The sequence below is a fragment of the Poeciliopsis prolifica genome, unplaced genomic scaffold (genome assembly GCF_027474105.1).
Source record: "Poeciliopsis prolifica strain line A6 unplaced genomic scaffold, Auburn_PproV2 SCAFFOLD059, whole genome shotgun sequence".
Taxonomy (NCBI): domain Eukaryota; kingdom Metazoa; phylum Chordata; class Actinopteri; order Cyprinodontiformes; family Poeciliidae; genus Poeciliopsis; species Poeciliopsis prolifica.
Genome location: NW_026562434.1, coordinates 919,608 through 944,576, shown reverse-complemented (window position 1 = coordinate 944,576; position 24,969 = coordinate 919,608). Strand labels below are relative to the sequence as shown.

General features: G+C 40.3%; 2 protein-coding genes across 2 annotated transcripts in view; both read left to right on the top strand.

Annotated features, from left to right (window-relative positions):
- The window catches only part of LOC129379595 (NACHT, LRR and PYD domains-containing protein 3-like), a gene marked incomplete at its 3' end in the record, with an annotated part of 205,355 nt that overhangs the window by 104,648 nt on the left and 75,738 nt on the right, over positions 1-24,969 (top strand). Inside the window, 5 exon segments of the mRNA XM_055060414.1 lie at positions 30-281; positions 8,339-8,833; positions 9,287-9,460; positions 10,620-10,793; positions 11,463-11,636. Of these exon segments, the coding sequence (XP_054916389.1) occupies positions 30-281; positions 8,339-8,833; positions 9,287-9,460; positions 10,620-10,793; positions 11,463-11,636 (1,269 nt within the window).
- On the top strand, positions 21,395-22,655 carry LOC129379565 (protein unc-13 homolog B-like). The gene is made up of 5 exons (XM_055060392.1): positions 21,395-21,575; positions 21,736-21,883; positions 22,010-22,066; positions 22,215-22,307; positions 22,396-22,655. Exons 1-5 carry the CDS (start codon positions 21,504-21,506, stop codon positions 22,557-22,559), a joined length of 534 nt encoding a protein of 177 aa, XP_054916367.1. The 5' UTR covers positions 21,395-21,503; the 3' UTR covers positions 22,560-22,655.

Genomic DNA, 24,969 nt, shown 5'->3' with positions numbered 1-24,969 from the left:
CACTCCTGTGTTCTGCTCTCGCTCTGCAGCGTTCTGGGTGTTCAGGACGGGTTCGAGTGCTACGAGGTTCAAGCCTGCGTCAAGGACTACTGCTTCGGCCGCGCCGACCGGGTGGTGGGCCTGGCCGTGGTGCAGCTGAGGGACATCATGGAGAGGGGCAACTGCGCCTGCTGGTGCCCCCTGGGGCAGCGCATCTCCATGGACGACACGGGCCTGACCGCCATGCGGATCCTCTCCCAGCGCTCCAACGACGACGTCGCCAAGGAGTTCGTCCGGCTCAAGTCCGAGACCCGATCAGCAGAGGAGGGAAGATGAGGCTCTGCTTGATGCAGTGGCACTGCTTTGACCTCTGACCTGTCTTGGCTGCTGTGTAAAACCTCACCAGCTTCCAGTGTTCTTCAACTTCACATTTTTTTAAGTCTCGTCCGCCTCTACTGAGGAGACAGAACCCATCCAGAACCTGTCAAAGGGCCGAATAAGAACCCACCCGCCCCGAGTGTTCTTGTGCAATAAATCCAACCCACCCCTCCCAAAGTGTGGCCAAGTGGTTCAAGCCTTACACTCTGCAAGCTGTGAATGTGTGTTCATGTAAAAGGAAAGAAATCCCTGTTTTTAATGAGCACAAGTCAAATATTTCACTTCACTTAGCAAAGAAAAACTACAAATCACAATTTGTTTTCTAACAGTTTGAGCAGGAAAATGCCTTGTCATGCAGAAACGATGCTAATCCTCGTTTTCACATGAAAAATGTTTGAATTTAACTCATCGCTTCATTTCATCCTCTATTGGTAGTAATTTTTATTTCTCTGTTTTCTGCATGTCATGACCATTTTATTTATATTTTTGTATATTTATTTCCCTTTTAAAGATTTGATCTGATTTCTGCTCCATTATTGACATTTTGTTGAGATTTTTTGGGTTTTGTTACAAACTGAGTTGCACAGCAGGACTTGAGTTGGAATGATTACAAGTTTACATTTCTCTCCTTTTTTGTTTTTTATCCTGCTCTTCATACGAGTGGCCTTAATTATAAAAATTATGTTTATTTTTAATCTCTTTACCTTGTAATTGTTATAATTTGCATCTTGTTTCTCCAGACTGATGTCCTTAACATTTTGTATTTTTCATTTTAGTTATTTTATGTAAGCTGTAATCTGTCATGCTGAGTATCAATCCCATGTTTTTTTATTTACCATTTCTTTGTATTTTCTGTAGACAGCGATTTATTTTGAACTCTTTTTGTTTCAGCAGCTTTTTAATGGATGAAATTAAACTACAGATTCAGCCTCTTACCTTCCCTCAGTAATTCAATGTTTCTGTTGATGGGAGCAAATATTTCCTTGTGCCAAGTTAAGTTTTCACTTTAGGTTTTTAATTACTGCACATTTTTGTAACTTTTGACCATAAATCACTGCATTTATCTGGAGTTTTCATTGGACTGTCACGTCTCTTTAAATCTGTCTCACTGTGTATGATTTCCACTCAATATTTTGTATAAAGTATTTAAGACTTGTATGGAAATGTCTTTTATTTCTTATACTACGGACTAAAAACGTAATTTTCACAGTGAAATCAGTGTATTTATACTGGGCAAATTTATAATAGATCTTATTGCACTTTGTGAGGAAAAAGGTGCAAATTAAACTGGAAGTCTCTTCTAACCCCACCTGCATCATCCAACCGTTGCTTCCTGTTCATCACCATTGATTAATCAACGCTGGTCCAAGACGCGTCACGTCCAATCACTGTCCAAGTCCCAGCTGATAAATAGCACCGTCCATGGCGTCTTCTGCTGTCCAGCAGAGCTCAACCCTCCTCCACCCCTTCACCTCCACTCGCTCGGCTCTCCGGCTGCATCCTTTCTTCACCTCCATCACCAATGTCTGGTCTCGGGGGATGACGTTCCTTTCAGCATATGGAATGCTCATCCAAGCTCATCGCAAAGATTGTGATGATCGATGTCCTCAGCCGGGGCCCAAGCGCCAAAGACTTAAATTTTGTATGTCAATAAACTCTTCTAATGGTTTCCATTTTCTCCGTCTAAGTCTCTCCAGATTGAATTAATGTTCAGATGAAATCAACTCAGATTTTTCCATTGTGAACTAACCATAAAAGTTCATCTGAATATGTGTGAAGTGCACAATTCTAGTCCAAGTTCAGGGAGCAAAAACAATCTTTAATACATCTGCAGACAGAGGGAAAAATATACTCTGCATTAGGCGAAAATCTAAATCTGCTCTAACGAACTCAGAGTTACATAGTTGCTTTATTCACCTCTCAGCTAACAGAGGAGAAGATTAAGTTCCCAGACGACCCGCCTGGGAAACTTCAGCAGACGCATCTTGTTCAGTTAGTTTGTACACCCTCTGCAGCCGCACCGAAAAACATCTTGACTATGATACAATTACATTTATGTGATACATAAAAGAAGACTGTATGATGCAAATAAAACATTTTCTCTTTAAAGCAATTGTTTAAAGCAAATTTCATTGTTCCAGAAATGGTGAATTTCATATGTGCATCCTTTATTTCACCAGTTTTTCTTTCCACTCCACTTTTTATTAAAATGTAATACTGTCTTCTGGGAAAAGTCATCTTGTTCAAGAATGAATTTTTGTGGCAGATATTCACCATGATTGATTACTCCATAATGTGGCAATAGTTACCTTTTTATTGGTTTTGTGTAACCATGCAATTTGTCTTACAGAATAAAATTTGTCCAATTAGCAAACTGAAAAGTGAGTTTAAAACTTCTTTTAGTGTTGTAGTTCAGTCTCCATCCAGCAGAGCGTCCCACTGGTCATTCTGAGGAGCCATTGATACGAGTTTGCAGTGGTATCTCTGAAGAGGAATGAGGTCAAAACCATAAATATGGTCCAGTTTGGGGTCTCCATTTGTAGATTGTTTGTCAATTTGAGAACATAAATTTACTGGATTGAACTGGAGATTGATAAAACAAAGAGTAGAGTTTTCTAATTTGCATTTTTGTGCCATAAAAGAATGGAAATCAAACGTGCAAAGAGTTTGACTGGAAAGTAAAAACCAGATTTAATAGAACACACTGTGTCAAATAAAGTGTTACTCCTTTCAAAACGTTCATTTCCAGGATTCCAACCACAGATGGATGTTGGAGGAATGTGTTAAATGGTCGGTCATCACACGTCTTCTGGTTCTGACCACAAATAAAGACTTTCTGGGAGGAAATGAAACAGGAGATTGAGGACATTCTGAGGACAGATCTCCCCATGGAGCCTCTTCTGTTTCTGCTGGACATAAACACCAAGGATTTACTCACTAAACATCAATGTTACATATTGTTGCACCTTCTGCTGCTGGTAGCAAGAAAGACAATTAGACTAAACTGGATTAAACCCAGTTCACCAACTGTTGCTGAATGGAGGAAAAACTGAAACATGACAACATGATGGAGCGTCTGACTGAACATCTAGACATGAAAAAGATAATTAAATATGTAGTTTGGAAAATAAATACTGAATTTGAAAATTAAATGTTTAGTTTGTAAAATAAATATTTCTTTGAAGCCAAACATTTAGCTAAAGTTTGATTTCCAAAAATTTTGTTTTCAATCAAAGTAAATATTTAGTTTATAATGAACGTTTGGATGACATGATGAAAATATTGTTTGAAAAATGCATTTTCCCAACTTTTTCTTTATGACATGATGAATGAACTAAAATACTGTTAGTATTTTCTGTTTCTATCAATCATCACTACAGTAATAATCAAAAGTAAGTACACCTTCATTTTATCAGAACTTCTCTTCTTCCTCATGAAGATTTTATCAACCTGCCTCTGATTTCACCTCAGAGCTTCTACTTCCTGGTTCTGTTGCTCTGGAGGAAAAAACTACAAGTCAGGTGAGCTGTGACGTCATCAGTTATGCAACATCCGTCACATCTACTTTCAGTTTGAATTCACCTGTTCAGGTGCGGCTGCAGTCCGATTGTAGAGTCTCAGTCTGTTGTTTAAATTTTCTTCTTTAACTCTTTGGATCGTTTGAACAAACTGTAAGTTTGATTTGTTTATTTATTGAACTTTTTCATCACTTTAACTTTTTCCTGATTGTTTCTAATCTCTGATGTTAGTAGAAAAGTTTCACTTCTGATTTCAGCTGAAACTTTAATATCTGCTGTTTGAAGGCTAATCTGCAGAATTATTAGATTATTGATGAACTGGAATCAATCAACATGATGAACAGCTGATGTTTCACTGTTTTCTTCTCCGAACTAATTCATGTTTTTATTTCCTGGTACTGAACTCTGGTCTCCACCATTAATGTCAGCAACAGTTTCCTGTTGCTTCCTTTCAAAATAATATTATTAAAATATTATTATTGATTCAGTCAAATTATTAAATAGTTAACATTTAATGCAGCAAATAATCCACTTGTATTAATTACTATTTGTGAACTATAAGACTTGTTCAGGTTGAATCAGTGAATGTAAATGTTGCTCCATGTCTCCATCTAGTGGACTGATAGTAGAAGTGCAGCAGCTGATGGCAGCTTCCTCTGCCTCTCTGCTGTCTGACTGCATTCACCTGACACTGATATGAAGCAGAGAAGAAGAGCCAATCAGAGGAGGAGCAGCTGATCTTTTTCCAGCACTAATGATGTAAAGGATGATCAGAGTTGATGTGCAGATGAATGATGTGTGTTTCCTCTGCAGGTGAAGCTAGAAAGTGTGTGTGAGCTGATGTGGATTCAGCAGCATGGATCAGTGTGAGGACAGAGAGGAGGGAGTCCCTCCCTCAAAAACCACTCTGCGTGGGGATGAGAGCCAGAGCAAAGGTCAGAGGTGAGGTCACCATCTCTAACTGTCCACAGCCCTTTTCACACAGCGTTCACTATATCAGGCCAGAACAGACGTGGTGATGAAGCTGCTGCTGCTCCTCTTTGCTGATTAAGTTTTTAATCATCATGTTTCTGTCAGGATCCATCAGAGACTCAAACCCGAACCAGAACCAGAACCCAGCTGTGTGTCCTTTAAGAGCGACATGTCAAAGGGTGGGCTCATTTACTTTAAATCTCCTGGATCTCCACCATCAGAGAGGTGAGCTGTTTTTAATTCCTGTTAGTGTGGAAACTGAACCAGTATGAATATCCCAGTTTTTATTTATTCTGTTGACAGTGTGGAGTGATTAAAGTGCAATATCAACTTTTTTACATAATCTGAGTGATTCTAGTGTTACTGTGATCCATTTTCCTCTTTCTAACTCCTTTGTATTGTGCTGATGTGATGCTCTGTTTTACTGCTTCAAGTATTTGTAATGTGAAACTCCTGGTGATTTCCTCCATGAAAACTGTTGGATGAATATTTCCTGACTTCTGTTAAGAACAGAGAAATAGCTTCACTGTTTCCCAGGTGCATCAGTCTCCGCGTGCGCAGAGGAATAATAAAGAACAATCATACGACATGAGACTTCAGACATATAAGAGCTTCTCCAGAGAATTCAATGCATACAGAATGTTACATCAGCATTACACCCAGATCATCAAAAAGTCTGACACATAACAACACAGAAAGCGTTTCCTGGACGAGTTGAAAAGAAAACACAAAACAAAATTGCATTTTTGAGAGTCGCTCACTCAGGCACAAAGTGATTGGAGCTTCTGCTGGAAAACAGAGCTTTTTATAAGAACGTGTATTCCCTTCATTTAAATATATGCATTAGGAGGTGTGTTGTTCCCCTCATAGGGCTGTCTCAAAGTTAATTTTATTACCTCTGAGACCTGCTAAAACACCCAGATCTTCCAGTTCCAGTCTCCTCCTTTTTACGTTCCAGGCCATGATTTATGACCTGCAGCTGGACAGTCCTCTCTGCCTCAGAGATTCAGCAAGAAACTGATTTCTATTTTAAACAAACTGGCACAAAAATGAAATGCCAAATAATAACTATAAGTTTGGATCTAACAATAACAGGGTTATCCACTTTTGGAAAAGCTATTTTTTAGAATACCTGAAATTTAGAAGTAAAATAGTTTCCTAATCCTATCGTATTTCAATAATATAAAATGCATGCAAATAGTATGGTTAAAAGCTAACTAATTCAAACATGCTGTTAATGCTTAAAGGAAATATCTTAATGCGTTTGATTATACTTTGGAGAAGACTTTTTAAAGTTTTAATGTTTCACTGAACTCTTGAACCGACAACAAAAAATGTATTGATGCTGATGACAGATATACTCCCTGTCTGCAGACTCCTTATGGGACTCCAACACTGCCTGTCAGAAAACCCTCCTTAGAAATTTATGTAAGTTCAGAGAGTCACCAGTTGTTTTAGTTTGGATCTTTGTCTAAGTTTACCTAACTTGAAATCTACTCTAAATGTTCATGCAACATCTAATATTTCATATGCATAAAGGTTGACTGTCTTTAAAGTTATGCTAATGAGACTTATATTCTCAACACTTCCTAATTGTTCCTGGTTCCTCCACAGAGTGGTCCGGCAGACCTCAGAGGTTCCCAGTGGTCCATCTGCCCAGCAGCATCAAACAGAACTGGAGTCCATATTTATGGTCTGTATATGAACAACAACTATTTTCCACGAGTTCTGTTCAAAGTCACCTTCATGTTTCACTTTGTAGACCAGAGGACTGTCAGTCTGTCCAACATCCATCTGGTGTTTGGCTCCATGAATTCAGTCCCATGTGTCCATCTATTATTCTGTTCCAGCTGCTGGAGGAAAACATTGTTACTTTTGTGAAGAATGAACTGAAGAAGATTAAAAAGGTTCTGAGTCCAGATTACCCAGAACATTCAGAGAGTCAGAGAGATGATGATGGGTGTTGAAAGGTGATGATGAAGAGCAGAGGAGGAGCTGCAGAGAGGCACTGATGAAGATCACACTGAACTTCCTGAGGAAAATGAATCAGGAAAAGCTGGCTGACCATCTGCAGAGCAGTAAGAGCATTTCTGAAGAGATTTGAAATTATAAATTACACATTTGCTGAAGTGATGTAATCAAATTCAAAACATGATTTTCTTTCATATCTGATTTTTTTATTGTGTTAATTTAGGACATTTTGCTCCAGTTTGTCAACATGAACTTAAATCTGGTCTGAAGAAGAAGTTCCAGTCTGTGTTTGAGGGATTGCTAAAGCAGGAAGTCAAACCCTTCTGAACCAGATCTACACAGAGCTCTACATCACAGAGGGAGGGACTGGAGAGGTCAATGATGAACATGAGGTCAGACAGATTGAAACAGCATCCAGGAAACCACACAGACCAGAAACAACAGTCAGACAAGAAGACATCTTTAAAGTCCCACCTGGAAGAGATCAACCAATCAGAACAGTGATGACAAAGGGAGTGGCTGGCATTGGGAAAACAGTCCTAACACAGAAGTTCACTCTGGACTGGCTGAAGACAAAGCCCACCAGAACATCCAGTTCATATTTCCATTCACCTTCAGAGAGCTGAATGTGCTGAAAGAGAAAAAGTTCAGCTTGGTGGAACTTGTCATCATTTCTTTAGTGAAACCAAAGAAATCTGCAGCTTTGAACACTTCCAGGTTCTGTTCATCTTTGATGGCTTGGATGAGAGTCGACTTCCACTGGACTTCCACAACAAGGAGATCCTGACTGATGCTACAGAGTCCACATCAGTGGATGTTCTGCTGACAAACCTCATCAGGGGAAACTGCTTCCCTCTGCTCTCCTCTGGATAACCACACGACCTGCAGCAGCCAATCAGATCCCGCCTCAGTGTGTTGGCCTGGTGACAGAGGTCAGAGGGTTCAATGACCCTCAGAAGGAGGAGTACTTCAGGAAGAGATTCAGAGATGAGAAACAGGCCAGCAGGATCATCTCCCACATGAAGACATCACAAAGCCTCCACATCATGTGCCACATCCCAGTCTTCTGCTGCTGGATCACTGCTACAGTTCTGGAGGATGTGTTGGAGACCAGAGAGGGAGGAGAGCTGCCCAGAAACCCTGACTGAGATGTACATCCACTTCCTGGTGGTTCAGACCAAAGTGAAGAAGGTCAAGTATGATGGAGGAGCTGAAACAGATCCACACTGGAGTCCAGAGAGCAGGAAGATGATAAAGTCTCTGGGAAAACTGGCTTTTGATCAGCTGCAGAAAGGAAACCTGATCTTCTATGAATCAGACCTGACAGAGTGTGGCATCGATATCAGAGCAGCCTCAGTGTACTCAGGAGTGTTCACACAGATCTTTAAAGAGGAGAGAGGTCTGTACCAGGACAAGGTGTTCTGCTTCGTCCATCTGAGTGTTCAGGAGTTTCTGGCTGCTCTTCATGTTCATCTGACTTTCATCAACTCTGGTTCTGACATGATCAAAGAAATACAAAGATCTAATACATCCTCATTACTTAATAAATCTGACCTACAATCTCTCCATCAGAGAGCTGTTGACCAGGCCTTACAGAGTCCAAATGGACACCTGGACTTGTTCCTCCGCTTCCTCCTGGGACTTTCACTGCAGACCAATCAGAGACTCCTAAAAGGTCTGCTGACACAGACAGGAAGTAGCTCACAGACCAATCAGGAAACAGTTCAGTACATCAAGGAGAAGATCAGTGAGAATGTGTCTGCAGAGAAAAGCATCAATCTGTTCCACTGTCTGAATGAACTGAATGATCGTTCTCTAGTGGAGGAGATCCATCAGTCTCTGAGTTCAGGAAGTCTCTCCACAGATAAACTGTCTCCTGCTCAGTGGTCAGCTCTGGGTTTCATCTTAGTGTCATCAGGAAAAGATCTGGATGTGTTTGACCTGAAGAAATACTCTGCTTCAGAGGAGGTTCTTCTGAGGCTGCTGCCAGTGGTTAAAGCCTCCAACAAAGCTCTGTAAGGTCACAGATTGTTAATGCAGTTATCTTTGATAGAAATATACTAATGATGAGGTAAACATATATGTTAATTTTTCAGCTTATATATTGTTGCATTGTCTCCTCAAAGTTTCTTACTGGGGGGTGATGTGTGAAGGAGACACAGAGTCCCTTCAGCAGCTGACATAGTGATACTTATAAAGCAGCAAAACTCGTCCTCTTTATGTTAAAATTTAAATTGTATTAATTTTGTTAATTGTGGAATTTTATCATTCTCTTTCCAGACTTCTTGTTTCCTGTAGTTATAAACTTTAAGGATGGAGGACTAACTATAAAATGAACCATTTCGCAACAAAAGGCATCATAAACATGTGTAAAATAAGATTGATCCTTCTCTGTCCAAGAAAAACCTTGAAAAATATAAATCTTTGTAGAATTGTATAATAACATATTTTCCTCCCTGTCTCCTCAGACTGAGTGGCTGTAACCTCTCAGAGAGAAGCTGTGAAGCTCTGTCCTCTGTTCTCAGCTCCCAGTCCTCCAGTCTCAGAGAACTGGACCTGAGTAACAACAACCTGCAGGATTCAGGAGTGAAGCTTCTCTCTGCTGGACTGAAGAGTCCAAACTGCAACCTGGAAACTCTCAGGTAACTCTGGGCCATCCATCCATCCATCCATCCATCCATCCATCCATCCATCCATCCATCCATCCATCCATCCATCCATCCATCCATCCATCCATCCATCCATCCATCCATCCATCCATCCATCCATCCATCCATCCATCCATCCATCCATCCATCCATCCATCCATCCATCCATCCATCCATCCATCCATCCATCCATCCATCCATCCATCCATCCATCCATCCATCCATCCATCCATCCATCAATCAATCCATCAGTTCAGACCTTGGTTTCTACCTCAATGTTCTCATTTTCTCATCATGTGATGAATTGTGTGTCTGCAGTTATCAGGCTGTTTGGTCTCAGAGGAAGGCTGTGCTTCTCTGGCCTCAGCTCTGACCTCCAACCCCTCCCGTCTGAAAGAGTTGGACCTGAGCTACAATCATCCAGGAGACTCAGGAGTGAAGCTGCTGTCGGCTGGACTGAAGGATCCACACTGGAGACTGGAAGCTCTCAGGTATGGAGGAACCTGCTGCAGGAGCAGAGAAGGTCTGATAGAGGAGGAAGAGGGAGAAATGTCTTTAGTCAGTCTGCTGGGAAACATTGAGTTTGAAGCTGAATAGTTAACTTGTTGCTCAAAGGAACAGTTTTTGTCAGTCACTGCTCAGTTTTCCATCTCTGAATCCAACCAGTTAAAAATGGAAAGATATAATCTGAGATTCTCTCTGCTTTTGTTGAAGCTGGCGTTTTCCCTCAAACCAGCTCTGATGCTGATATTCAGACTAGATTTTCAATGGACTCTTTCTGTTAAAACTGACACTGGATTAATGTAGTAATATTTCTCTTGCCAGCCTCCTTATTGCCTGTAGTTCAGTTCTTCAAGGTCAGAGTCCCAACTATAGAATAAAGTTTTGAAAAATATGACCTATTCTTCAATAAGTCGAAGAATATTGTTGACTGTAAAGTAACACAAACATTTGATGATTTCTTAAACATTAGGGGTTTCTGTAAAAAGAAACGACTTCCTTCTGCATGGATAAATACTATAAAATTAAACAGTTCATAACAAATGGAAATATCATGTAAAATAAAATTGTTCTCTCAAATCAACAAAAAAACATTGTTGACTGGAAACAGAAGGCTTGTATTAATAACATATTTTCCTCCCTGTCTCCTCAGACTGAGTGGCTGTAACCTCTCAGAGAGAAGCTGTGAAGCTCTGTCCTCAGTTCTCAGCTCCCAGTCCTCCAGTCTCAGAGAACTGGACCTGAGTAACAACAACCTGCAGGATTCAGGAGTGAAGCTTCTCTCTGCTGGACTGAAGAGTCCAAACTGCAACCTGGAAACTCTCAGGTAAAATGTTCTCAATCCTGGTGAAACCAGATTTCTGTCCATTATATTCTATCAGTTATGATTCAAATGTTTTTCAATAATAGAAGAAAATGATAATAGATGTCTTACTGTTAGATGGGTATTTCCCCTATATTGGTTTTCTCAATGTTTTTTTTTCCAAACATGAGTTTAAATTGGACAGTTTCTTTACACAATCCTTTTATAGAACAATTTGATTCTTATTCAAATAGTTTTTATCAGTTGCTGCTCAGTTTTCCATCTCTGTATCCAACAGTTAAACATGTAAAGATGAAACTAGATTTGCTCTGCTTTGATTCAAGCTGCTGTTTTCCCTCAAACCAGCTCTGATGCTGATCCTCAAACTGAGCCTGATGCTGATCTTCAGCCCAGCCTTGATTCTCAGGCTTCATTGGACTCTTTCTGTTAAAACTGACATGGATTCATTTAGTTCATAGAGGAATTTAATATTTCTCTTGCCAGCCTCCTTGTTGCCTTTAGTTCAGTCCTTCAAGGCTGGAGACCCAAATATAGACTGAACCAGTTCACAACAAAAGGCAACATGATTATATATAAACAGTCCATTAAATCAGTAAAGAGGAACATTGTTGACTGGAAAAAAGACATTTTAATAAATTATTTAATAGTATATTTTCCTCCCTGTCTCCTCAGACTGAGTGTCTGTAACCTCTCAGAGAGAAGCTGTGAAGCTCTGTCCTCAGTTCTCAGCTCCCAGTCCTCCAGTCTCAGAGAACTGGACCTGAGTAACAACAACCTGCAGGATTCAGGAGTGAAGCTTCTCTCTGCTGGACTGAAGAGTCCAAACTGCAACCTGGAAACTCTCAGGTAACTCTGGGCCATCCGTCCGTCCGTCCGTCCATCCATCCATCCATCCATCCGTCCGTTCAGACCTTGGTCTCTACCTCCATGTTCTCATTTTCTCATCATGTGATGAATTGTGTGTCTGCAGCTTATCAGGCTGTTTGGTCTCAGAGGAAGGCTGTGCTTCTCTGGCCTCAGCTCTGACCTCCAACCCCTCCCATCTGAAAGAGTTGGACCTGAGCTACAATCATCCAGGAGACTCAGGAGTGAAGCTGCTGTCGGCTGGACTGAAGGATCCACACTGGAACTGGAAGCTCTCAGGTATGGAGGAACCTGCTGCAGGAGCAGAGAAGGTCTGATAGAGGAGGAAGAGGGAGAAATGTCTTTAGTCAGTCTGCTGGAAAACATTTACGTTGAAGCAGGTTGTGTTGGTTGTGTAACTTTTCAAACAGCAGCTCGTTTAAACTATAAGAATCTTCCACATGGTTCTGAATGAACCTGGGAAACCAACCCATCTACTGGAACCACAATAACATGGTATTCAGAGCAGCAGGGGGCCAAATAGCTCCATGTGGAACCAAGAGGTTGGAGAGAGAAAATCAGTTGAAACTGTTTCCTATCAGAGTTCAGTTTGTCTCTCTGTCTTCACAAACCAGGAGCATCATGGGCTGGGCGGGGCTTCCACTGATGATCTACTGAGGAAATACAAGAAGCTGATTGGCTGATTTAAAATAAGTTAAAAATATGCAGATTAATGATATCATATAAAAGATATGATATGTAATTGTAGAGACAGCTGGGAAACAATTTGGACTTTAAAAGAATATTTCATGGAGATCTAGACCAATCAGCCCAAATGAGGAAAGATCAGAAAATGGTCAGATGGATGTGGAAAAGTTCTCAAAAAGTGAAACAAAGATTCACAACTTTCAGGACTTAATGAAACCAAAAATACACAAAAACATGAAGCAAACTGTTTGAGGCAGAGTTTAGCATTTTTATTTGTATGGTAGTTTGTCCTCCAGTAGGTGGCGCTAGAGTCAGGAGGAGCAGCCTGGAGAAAAGGCTGATCCTCCCTGATCTGTTTCCAAGCAGTCAGAGTGTAGAAGTTGAGATCTGGAGAAGTTTTCCTCCTGTTGCTGCAGCAGCAGAGATGTTCTGCTTCATGGACTAAATCAGGTTGGAAAGAGGAGAGATCTTTACTGAGCTGCTGGATAAAAGCTGCTGAAACATTTCAACTCTTTCTGGAAACTAATGAGACAGAAAAACAATGGATGTTTTTACCATCCAGACCTTTGGAACCAGTTCAGCTCAATAATTCAGTTGTATCTGTGGAAGATGAACAGATTTGATGTGAAATGATGAAATTCTTCATTTCTATCTGATGTTCCAGCAGATCTGTGGAAAATGGAGCTGCAGCTCTCAGACATTTCATGTTTTCTATCAATGAATCCACTGATTAAAGCAGGAATCTCATCTCCATGTTCTCCTCCAGAGGTTCCCAAGGTTTGTTCCTGGAAGCTGCTGCTGGTTCCTCCAATCCAGGCTCCGCCCCCTTTAGAGGAAATCTGTCCATATATGGCGCTAAGAGTCACCTTGATGCTGCAAAGCTTTGTTCAGGGATGAGATGTCAGGATGTTGGTGTCAGTCTGTTCCAGGCTTTAGTTGTTCTCCTCATGAGGAGCTGAAGTCTCTGACAGGAACGTGGAGCTGAACAGGAGAAGAACTTGAAGCTTCTTCTTGGCCTCTGATTGCAACAGCAGGACAATCCAACATTTTAGTCTGACTTCATCTGGAAATATTTCTTTGACCCTCAATCAGTGTGAAGGCAGGCCAGCTCCTCATCAGAGCTGAGATCTTCTCTGTCCTCCATGCTGGAAATGTAGAAGTCCAGCAGCTCCTGGTCAGTGACATCAGAGCATGACATCATCAGTAGAGTGATGATGTCATTTCCTATCAGAGCAGCTTGGAAATCTGAGAGAAAGATGCAAACAAAGACTCTCTGGACTGTTGGATCTGCTGGTTCTGGTTCCAGATGCTCCTTGGACACTTTCACAAGCCATTACTGCAGCTGCTGGATTCAGGATGCTGCTGCTTCTTCTTGGGCTCATTGTAAATGTGTGCAGCGCCACCTGGTGGTGCTGGTTGGTAGAGGAAGTGCTGAAAGGTTGGAGGTGTTTGTCAGAGGTGTGTGATGATGGAAGCCTCTCCCTGGTTTGTGAGTCTGAGCTCAGAGATCAAATCTTTGATTCTTGTTGAATCTTTGTTGAATGTGATGCAGCTTCTCCTTTGTAATGTTTGTATTTCTGGATATTACAGTGAGGCCACAGCAGGTTTTCAGCAGCAGGGCTGTTTTAGTGTTTCATTCCTTCATCTGTGTGTGGGAGTGTGGATGGATCAGGTATCCAGGTGTTGATCAGAGTTTAGATTGATTGTATTTTAATGCTGATTATTAAATCAGGTGGAGCTTCCAGAAATGTTTCCTTAGTTTCCTGATGTCCTTTTAGGCTTCAGTGAGTTTCTTCAGGTTGTTACTGAGGGATTTCCTTTCTCCTCTCTGTTGGAGCTTTTCCTGTGTTTGGAGAAATGAGTTGTGCTGCAGCAGCACCAACTGTCCTTCCTACATCCACTGCAGTTTGCAATCCAGATGTTGGACTGTTCCTGTCTCAGTGGAGGACAATGTGTGTCTGAGAGACATGTAATGTCCATGTTTGCTGCTGAAAGAGACTGATGGTCTGACCCCCCTCCTCCTTTCAGGGTGGAGCCTGCTGGAGGCCGATTCTTGACTCCAGGTCTGAGGAAATGTAAGTGTGTTTTTCATCTGATTCATGACAACAAAGCAGCTCACATTCAACCATCTTCAAACTGTCACATCACTCATTCAGGAGTCAAAGTGTCAATAAATGATCAATAACTGCAGCTGGATTGTGTTTGTTCTCCATCAGATTCCTGTCAACTCACCATCGACACAAACACAGTGAACAGAAACCTCAAACTGTCTGAAGACAACAGGAAGGTGACATGTGTGGAGGAGTTTCAGTCATATCCTGATCATCCAGACAGATTTGATAATTATCTTCAGCTGCTGTGTAGAACTGGTCTGACTAGTCGCTGTTACTGGGAGGTTGAGTGGAGAGGAGATGTTGATATATCAGTGAGTTACAGAAGAATCAGGAGGAAAGGAGACAGTAGAGACTGTGGGTTTGGATTTAATGATCATTCCTGGAGACTGAGCTGCTCTGATCGTTATGGTTACTTTGTCTGGCACAATGATATAGAAACTCGTCTCTCCTCCTCCTCTGACTCTAACAGAGTAGCAGTGTATGTGGACTGTCCTGCTGGCATTCTGTCCTTCTACAGAATCTCCTCTGACTCACTGATCCTCCTCCACACCTTCAACACCACATTCACTGAACCTCTGATTCCTGGATTTGGGTTCCTGTTTTATGGTTCCTCAGTGTTTTTGATCTGATTTGAGTCTAAAGTTTTTCCTCCTGTCAGAGAAACTCTCTCACTGTTGAACAGATAGTTCAGTCTCTACAATCTATTTCTTGGTGAAACGATTCTGATTGAGTCCTTGGAAACTTTTTCTTCTTCCAGTCCTTTAAAGATGGAAATGGGATTATTCCAGGATTATTCCCGGATTATTCCAGGATTATTCCAGGATCCACATGTTTTTCAGTTTGTTTTCTTGTCATAGCTTCACTCTATCAAGAGATGCTGGTATACTGGTGGTGAAGCAGCAGTCAGAAAACCCAGGATATAGTTAAATGATGGTTTTAATAGTAAAAATAGTCCAAGTGGAAACACAAAACAGGCAGCATGGCTGAGCTGAAGCCAGGGCTCAACGCCGGTAGCAACTGTTCATCCTGGTGGACAGAAGAACAGGCTTGACAAAATGACGTGAAGAACGATGAGGACCCGATGAGGAACAAAGGACAACCGTGGGATTAAATACACAGATGGTAATCACAGAAACGAGAAACACCTGGGAACAATCAAGGGGAAACAGGACAACGCAGAGACTGGAAGCATCACAGAAAAATAAGGACCGCTCATTTTGAAGGCTGCCTACGTTCAATAACATGAAAAAACTGCATGTTTTATATGAATTCAATTAGTATTTAATACTCTTTACACAAAGTGAAAGTACAAATGTAATGTGTTTTTTTCTAAATTCCTTCATTTTATGAAAAGATGGTTAGCTCTCTTTATACAGGAGAAAACTATTTTTAAGAGAGTTGCCACTGATCAATTAATCGTTATTGATTCTAAGAGCAATCATCTTTAGATTAATTCAATCAATCTGTAAAAATGTTAAATAAATTAGTGGTTTTCACTGGCTATACCCAGTAATTATTCATTAAATATAACAAATTCTAAAAACACCAGTCTCTTAATGTTATTCCTTTAAAAATAAGTTTTGTTTCTAAAATGATCAAATTAAAATAAGTTACTTTTTGATTTTATAAGGATATTCTGTAAAATTGTAACAGTTTTCAAATTTCACAATAAAATAATCTAATTAATCCTACATGATTAATTTTCCATTTTTATTCAACAATTAATCATTTCACCTCCAAAAACCTAATTTTTAGTTTATTCCTTGACAATTTTTTTTATTGTTTCCCCAATAATTAAATCAAATTTACTGACAAAGATCCATAAGTTAAAACCTGAATCTAACAGGGAACATTTAATGTCCATATCTGGTTTAAAAGACTCAAAATTAGCAGCCATGTTTAAAAATGTTGGTCATCCTGAAACCCAAGTGGCTGATGGGAAACCTGAGGGGTTAGCATGCTAATCTTTATCCCTGTATCTACATTTTAATTACTTTTTCAGTGAAATGCTGAATTTAAATACTTCATCATGTATATTTCCATAAGTCTACTCTGAGTCTAGTCAAAGTTTTTATAATGAATCAGTGATTTATGATGTGTTCAGAGCCAATCCAAGCTAAAATTATTTCATTGTTCATAACATAAATATCATGTTTTTTATATAATTTGGCAAACCAAGAGATTATTCATGTGTTTTATTTACTGTCACAAAGCTTGACCTCATGACCTCGTGTGTTTTCTCCTGTAGAGGAAGTGCTGCTGCTTCTGTTTTAGCTCAAACCTGAAACAATCGACCTCCTGATGAACACAAAGTTCTGCAGAGTGTGTGTGTGTTGACCGCTGCCTTCTTGTCTTGATCACATGCAAATCAGCTGTTATGAAATGTATTTCCTGCTCCATTTCAGAAACACTTTCCCACTCAGAAGTAATAAAAATACACACATTTTGAAGCGATGTTCATTTATATTTGTCAAACTGGCAGATTAAGCAAAGATCAGAGTGTTTGGTTATTGATCTCTGTTAAAAAGGGAGAGGTTTCGGGTTTTCATAACTTTAGAGCAAAGATAAACTCTGAAGGATTTTCCAGGATGTGATTACATGATCCTTACAAAATCATTTTATTCTTAGACCAAAAATAAACAATTCCTCATCATTTCAGGTGAATAACTGCAAGGTGAAAGTCCTGATACACAAAGAGTGAGTCAAGATTCCAAGATTTTACTAATAAAACAGTTTTTTATCAAGCCAGATAATTTAGAGGATTTTCTTTCCAGGCTGAGAGAAGAAAAATAGATGAACATTCAGGTTGGAAACATCATCAAACTGGAGAGCAACCAGTTTTGTTCCAGAACTTTCTGATCTCAGATCTGGAAACAAACTTTAACTGAGACGTTACTGAAGCTTGATGTTCAGTTGGTCCAAATCTAAAGCTGGTCTGCAGAGATGACTTCAGGGTTTGTTTGTTTCTGCTCACCTGGAGCACCAGCCGGGTGGAGTCAGTCTGAGTTCCTTCATCATCTAAAGAGAACATTGAAGATCCTCCTGGAACAAATGGAGCTTTGGAAAGAAATCAGCAGGAAGTGAAAGAAAAATGGATCTTCATCACTTGTGAAGTGAACGACATCAGAGTTGGATTCAGTGGAGTCACATGAAGATCAGAAAACTGAGGCTAGAATAATAAACATCATGCTAAATATCAGCTGCAGCTAATCTGTCAGAAGAAGCTTCAGGTTGAATCTAAAGGAGGCTGAAGATCTCAAAGTGGATGAGAGGAAACCTGATGAGCTCTACAGTCCACTAGATCCAGATCAGAACCCTGGAGAACACTACGCTGGAAGCAGAACCACAAGCTAGAAAATATCCAGGTTTCTATCCAACCTGAACACAGGAAGTCCTTTCTTCTTCTGCTGCAGCTGAGAAGGTCCTGCTGCAGAACTGGAGCCACACAGTTCCTCCACAGCAGAACAGAGGAGGTTCTGGAGGAGACCAGGGTCCACATCTGGACTCAGAGTTCTCCTGAGCTTCAGCAGAGCTGCTGGCTTTGGTTCTGATCCGCCTCTGTTCTGGTGTCTGATCTCCAGAGAGGATCTGAACCGACCCATCAGAACTCGGTGGAGGTGGTGGAGGATGAGGATGGGGCGCGGCGAGGAGGTGGAGGAAGAGCGCCGTGATCCATCTCTCTGCTGTGGAGACCTGAGGGAATCTGACAGAGAAACAGCAGCCTTGAATTACAACAACACTATTATTTAGTGTTGTTGTAACACTATTGCTGTTATTACATTATCAATGACGATAACATTTCTCCAACATTGATGTTGAGGGTCAAGTGTTCAAATTAGTGATAGATTCCAGTTTTGACATCATATCAATTTGATTTGTTATTGATTGTTAGGAAATGCATCATGTTGAAATCATATAAAAGAAAATTAAGGCTGCCTGGGAAAATACGATTCACTCTGTTAAATTAACATTTTAATATGAAATTCAAAAGTTTTTGTGCAGACAAATCTGCAGGTTTTCCTTTTTAAGAAGAATATTCTAAGACTTAATGCATCTCAAACTCCCTCCAAGCTCATGTATCTTTCTAAAAAGTTACTTGTAAATTAGTTTTGTCTTATTTTAAGTGTCCAAATGTACTTGAACAATAAACTAGACCAAAAATAAATGGTAATATTTGTTTTTCTCTGATAGTATCCACGTTTTAACTCAATATAAAGTCAGTTCTTGTAATTGTGGCTGGAGAAAGACATTCTCTACCTTTTCTCTGCTTTTCTAGCTGAAGAACAGCGCGCTAGCATGGCAGGCAAGTCCACTGCATATGCAAACATGTAAACATGACTGCATATATGTCTTAAAAATAACTTTAAAAAACCACTGCACAATTATCTGAATGAAGCAACAAGACAAAACCTTTGTTGCCTCTTTACTGCAACTCCTAGTTTGAAGGAAGTGAGGAAGAGGAGGAAGTTAAAGAGGAAGGGGAGGAAATGGAGGCAGAGGTTTGTTGCAGTTGAAAGTGGCTTTTAACATCCTTCATTCTCCAAATCCAAAGTCATTTCCAAAGATTTTCCCCAAACTGAAACGAAAACATCCAACATGGTGGAGTTTTGTTGTCTGGTTTGATTATCATCTGTGAGGATTTCCTCTTTAGATTAGCAGCATTTTCCCTTATTTCCCATAAAAGCGCCACTTTCACGTCACCTTCAACTGTATTTTTTCATTTTAACACTTTATTTTGTTCCTTTTCTAAACCATGTGTGATAGACTGAGAAGGATGAGGTGGGTTAAACATGTTATCTGGGATTAAATCACCTTAATATTCACCAAAAAGTCCAGAAATCATTTGGATTTATACAGCTCCTCCACCTCTTCAGGACAGTTTGACACTGTTTGTGTTTTTTTATATCTCTAACAATTTTCTGACTCAAAGATGGACGAACCGTTTGAGAAGGTAGGCACAAGCAGAATATCCTAAATTAGATCCTTAATAAGCAATTTCCCACTTGATGAGTGTCAAAATGGGGCATTTCATCCAAAATGTCTTGTTTTACCTCCCAACTTTCTGCCACATAGAGAGAAAATGCATGTGAGGATCATGAGGTGAGTTCATGCGTGTTACAGGAGGTGAACTGTAACATGCATGTTATTATGAGTAGAATGCAAACTACACCAACAAGGTGTTTAACGGACTCGTAATGCAACCGTAGACTCTCAGGTGTTTTGTAATAATTCAGCTTTAGAAGTAATTTAGCTTCCAGGTTCTGAGTCTCAGTAAAATCCCAAAACTTCCCAGTTTTATTTCCCTTTTTCTTTCTCTAAAACCTTTTGTCAGCCTTTTGAACTTGAAGGTTTCTCTCCTCCAGATGGACACGGAGGCCAGCGACCTGCTCAACGACCTGCAGGTTCGGCTCAACAACGTTCTGGACGACCTCAGCAGCACGTTTGGGAACAGGTACGCCGCCCTCACACCCCCACGTTTCCCCCACTTTGTCCCAGTGCATCACTGGCTTTTCTTCTCCTGCAGCTTCCAGAGCCGCATCACCGACTGCATGCGGCAGATGGCGTCGCTGCTGTACCAGATCAAAGGACCGCTCAACGAAAACACCAAGAACCAGGTGGAGGGCGACTCGGACAACATGCTGCGGCCGCTCATGGACTTCCTGGATGCGCAGTGGGTTCAGTGGGATTTCCCCAAACACGGCTCGTCCGTCGGCGTGTGTGTGAACGTCTTGTTTTTGCAGATTAACGCTGTTCGCCACGGTGTGTGAGAAAACCGTCCTGAAGCGCGTTCTGAAGGAGCTGTGGAGGATCGTGATGACCAGCCTGGAGAAGAACATCGTCCTGCCGCAAGGGAATGACACCTTGGTGAGTCTGACGCTCGTCTCCGTCACTGGACAGGTTTCCATCCAGATGGTTTTGAAATATTGTCAAAAAGTGTGAATTACATAACAAAAACACAACCTTACCAAATATTTTTGATCTAGTTGTCAGTGAAACTATCTTAGAACAGCAGAAAAATGAGAAAACTAACTCACAAGTAGCTTTTCAGCAAGAAATAGAAACTTGTTTTAAGTCAATAATTTCTTAATATTGCTGACAAAATTTGATTATTTCACCTAAATCAAGATATTTTTGCAATATTACAAGGGACATAATAACCAGACTAAAATCTCATTTTATATCAATCATTTTGTGCAAAATAAATATAATGAACTTATTTTGTGTAGGACGGATTATTTCACTTATAACAAAACATTTTCCCTTAAATTAAATAATCTGCCAACTACTTTTTTTAATCAATATTGAGGAATTATCTACTTAAAACAAGCTTCTTCTTCTGATAAGTTACTATTAAGTTATTTTTGTCTTATTTAAAATGTGCTGAGATATTTTATAATTCTAATTCAAACATACTTTATTGATCCAAAAGAAAAGTTAAATGTTGTAATTCACATTCGTCAAATTTGCACTAGAAACTAGAGCAAAAATACTTGGGAAGAGTTTATGGTTTTGCAGTGTAATTTACATTTTCTTTTATACATTATTATAAAAATTTGCTCAAAATTTGAATCACAGCTGGATGGAAACATGGCTGCCATTTTGAAATGGATCAACTCGTAATTGTGTCAGATGATGAGATGTAAACATTTTGACAGACGTGACCAAACACAAAAAATATTTTTATCCATTATGTTTTAAAATGATGACTGTGGCATATTCAGTTTAATTATTAGTCAACAAACTGAACATCATCCAATCACATATAGAGTAGATAAATAACTCACTTTATGTCTGAACATGAGTTGTATCGATGCTTTTTTTCCATTTCCATCAAACTTTACTAATATGATACTTAAAATTGAAACAAGGCTTCTGAAAACTAAAAGAATCATTCATTTTTCTGTTTTTCCTGAAGGGAGCACAGATCCTTTCTGCTGCTAAAGAACTGGGACACCTTTCCAAACTGAAGGTATCAGGTTGCCTTTGAGTTTGCTTTCTCCTGTGAATTGGTCTAGTCAAAGTCTTGGTTTGGGTTGTTTAGGATCACATGGCAGGAGACGCTAAAAGCCTGACGCCCAGGCAGTGTGCCGTCATGGATGTGGCTCTGGATACCATCAAGGTGAGAGCGAAACGTTGACCTCTGGTCAAACAGAAAAATACAATTCATTCACATTTTAAGAGTCTTTTAGTTGATTAACTAAAAGTCTGATTAACTTCACTTTAAGTTTAATCATTCAGGTTGTAGAACGCTGATTCCTCTCGTTTTGTTTCCTACGCAGCAATACTTTCATGCGGGCGGGAACGGCTTGAAGAAGACTTTCCTGGAGAAGAGCGCTGAGCTTTCGTCGCTCCGCCACGCTCTGTCGCTCTACACCCAGACCACCGACACGCTCATCAAAACCTTCGTGACCACGCAGCATTCACAGGGTAGATCCAAAACGCCTCAAAGGAGATTAAATACGGGAGAGTTTCAGATTCCTCGCTGCTTTTATCTCCTGGATTTGGTTGTTTAAGTTGCTGTCTTGTTTTTATCTCCTGCTGCCTCTGTGCCAGTGCACAATGGGAAGGGTATTAGGTTAACCCCTAATGAGAAAATCCAGCCCAGCAGGGGTAGGTCTCCATGAAATCATCATCAGCCCAACTTCCCTTCATCGTTTTCTCTCTTCTGTTTTGTGAAACCTGCGTTTCCGTCGCATGACTCTATAAAACGTGGTTTTCTTTGCCTGCATTGGACCAAATGTTGTTTGTGTTAAACCAGGCTCAGGTGTGGACAAACCCATCGGAGAGGTTTCCCTGCAGATTGAGCTGTACACTCATCCCAAGAGCGGAGAGCGGAAAGTTACTCTCAAAGGTCCGTTTGGGCTCATTTTGAAGCAATAAAATCAAAGCTGGAGCATCTTAGTGTCATTTCTGTTTAAATGTTTGTGTCATTGATGCAGTGATTGCAGCCAGTGATTTGAAGTGGCAGACGTCTGGGATGTTCAGACCCTTCGTGGAAGTCACGATGATCGGGCCGCACCTCAGCGACAAGAAGCGCCGATTTCAGACCAAATCCAAGAACAACAGCTGGTCTCCCAAATACAACGAGACCTTTCACTTGTAAGTTCAAAACCAAACGTCGTGACACATTTAGGATTTGAAGCTCTTTTAATTCTGACTTCATAAACTGTTGGTTACACAAAACAAAGTCCTTGTGAAATTACTGGACAATGTCAGCTAATGCGCTAGCAGCAAAGCTAATTGTTCATTTAGTGTTTCTGCTAAACATTTAGTGAAGTTCCTCAAATTTAACTTTTCCAAATAAAATCTGGATTTATTTTAAGAAATTAATTGTGTGGCAATAGTTTTAAAAGTTATTTAAAAAAGCTAAAATTAGCTCTACTATTAGCACATTAGCAGCTTAATGGAAGTGTCCCTTCTACTGCAGATGTCAAACTTTATTCAACTGAAAGTCTAGAAAACAGCAAAAGTACATTAGTGCTTTAGAATTTAACTTGAAAACTGATTTAGGGGAATCAAAATGTGTTGCACAACAAATTTGTTCTGCTATTAGCACATTAGCAGATTAGCAATAGTGTAATCTACCACTGCAGATGTGGACCTCAAATCAAAGTAAAATGCTTTGATTTAAAATGGAAAATTAGATCAGCAAAATCTAGGTGCACAAATGTTTTTAAAGTTTCATAAAAAGCACAAAATCAGGAATTAGCTCTGCAATTAGCGCCCTAGCCCATGTGCTCCCACTCCTGTGTTCTGCTCTCGCTCTGCAGCGTTCTGGGTGTTCAGGACGGGTTCGAGTGCTACGAGGTTCAAGCCTGCGTCAAGGACTACTGCTTCGGCCGCGCCGACCGGGTGGTGGGCCTGGCCGTGGTGCAGCTGAGGGACATCATGGAGAGGGGCAACTGCGCCTGCTGGTGCCCCCTGGGGCAGCGCATCTCCATGGACGACACGGGCCTGACCGCCATGCGGATCCTCTCCCAGCGCTCCAACGACGACGTCGCCAAGGAGTTCGTCCGGCTCAAGTCCGAGACCGATCAGCAGAGGAGGGAAGATGAGGCTCTGCTTGATGCAGTGGCACTGCTTTGACCTCTGACCTGTCTTGGCTGCTGTGTAAAACCTCACCAGCTTCCAGTGTTCTTCAACTTCACATTTTTTTAAGTCTCGTCCGCCTCTACTGAGGAGACAGAACCCATCCAGAACCTGTCAAAGGGCCGAATAAGAACCCACCCGCCCCGAGTGTTCTTGTGCAATAAATCCAACCCACCCCTCCCAAAGTGTGGCCAAGTGGTTCAAGCCTTACACTCTGCAAGCTGTGAATGTGTGTTCATGTAAAAGGAAAGAAATTCCTGTTTTTAATGAACACAAGTCAAATATTTCACTTCACTTAGCAAAGAAAAACTACAAATCACAATTTGTTTTCTAACAGTTTGAGCAGGAAAATGCCTTGTCATGCAGAAACGATGCTAATCCTCGTTTTCACATGAAAAATGTTTGAATTTAACTCATCGCTTCATTTCATCCTCTATTCGTAGTAATTTTTATTTCTCTCTGTTTTCTGCATGTCATGGCCATTTTATTTATATTTTTGTATATTTATTTCCCTTTTAAAGATTTGATCTGATTTCTGCTCCATTTTTTGACATCTTTGTTGAGATTTTTGGGTTTTGTTACAAACTGAGTTGCACAGCAGGACTTGAGTTGGAATAATTACAAGTTTACATTTCTCTCCTTTTTTGTTTTTTATTCTGCTCTTCATACGAGTGGCCTTAATTATAAAAATGATGTTTATTTTTAATCTCTTTACCTTGTAATCGTTATAATTTGCATCTTGTTTCTCCAGACTGATGTCGTTAACATTTTGTATTTTTCATTTTAGTGATTTTATGTAAGCTGTAATCTGTCATGCTGAGTATCAATCCCATGTTTTTTATTTACCATTTCTTTGTATTTTCTGTAGACAGCGATTTATTTTGAACTCTTTTTGTTTCAGCAGCTTTTTAATGGATGAAATTAAACTACAGATCCAGCCTCTTACCTTCCCTCAGTAATTCAATGTTTCTGTTGATGGGAGCAAATATTTCCTTGTGCCAAGTTAAGTTTTCACTTTAGGTTTTTTTAATTATTGCACATTTTTGTAACTTTTGACCATAAAATCACTGCATTTATCTGGAGTTTTCATTGGACTGTCACGTCTCTTTAAACTTGTCTCACTGTGTATGATTTCCACTCAATATTTTGTATAAAGTATTTAAGACTTGTATGGAAATGTCTATTATTTCTTACACTACAGACTAAAAACGTAATTTTCACAGTGAAATCAGTGTATTTATACTGGGCAAATTTATAATAGATCTTATTGCACTTTGTGAGGAAAAAGGCACAAATTCAACTGGAAGTCTCTTCTAACCCCACCTGCATCATCCAACCGTTGCTTCCTGTTCATCACCATTGATTAATCAACGCTGGTCCAAGACGCGTCACGTCCAATCACTGTCCAAGTTCCAGCTGATAAA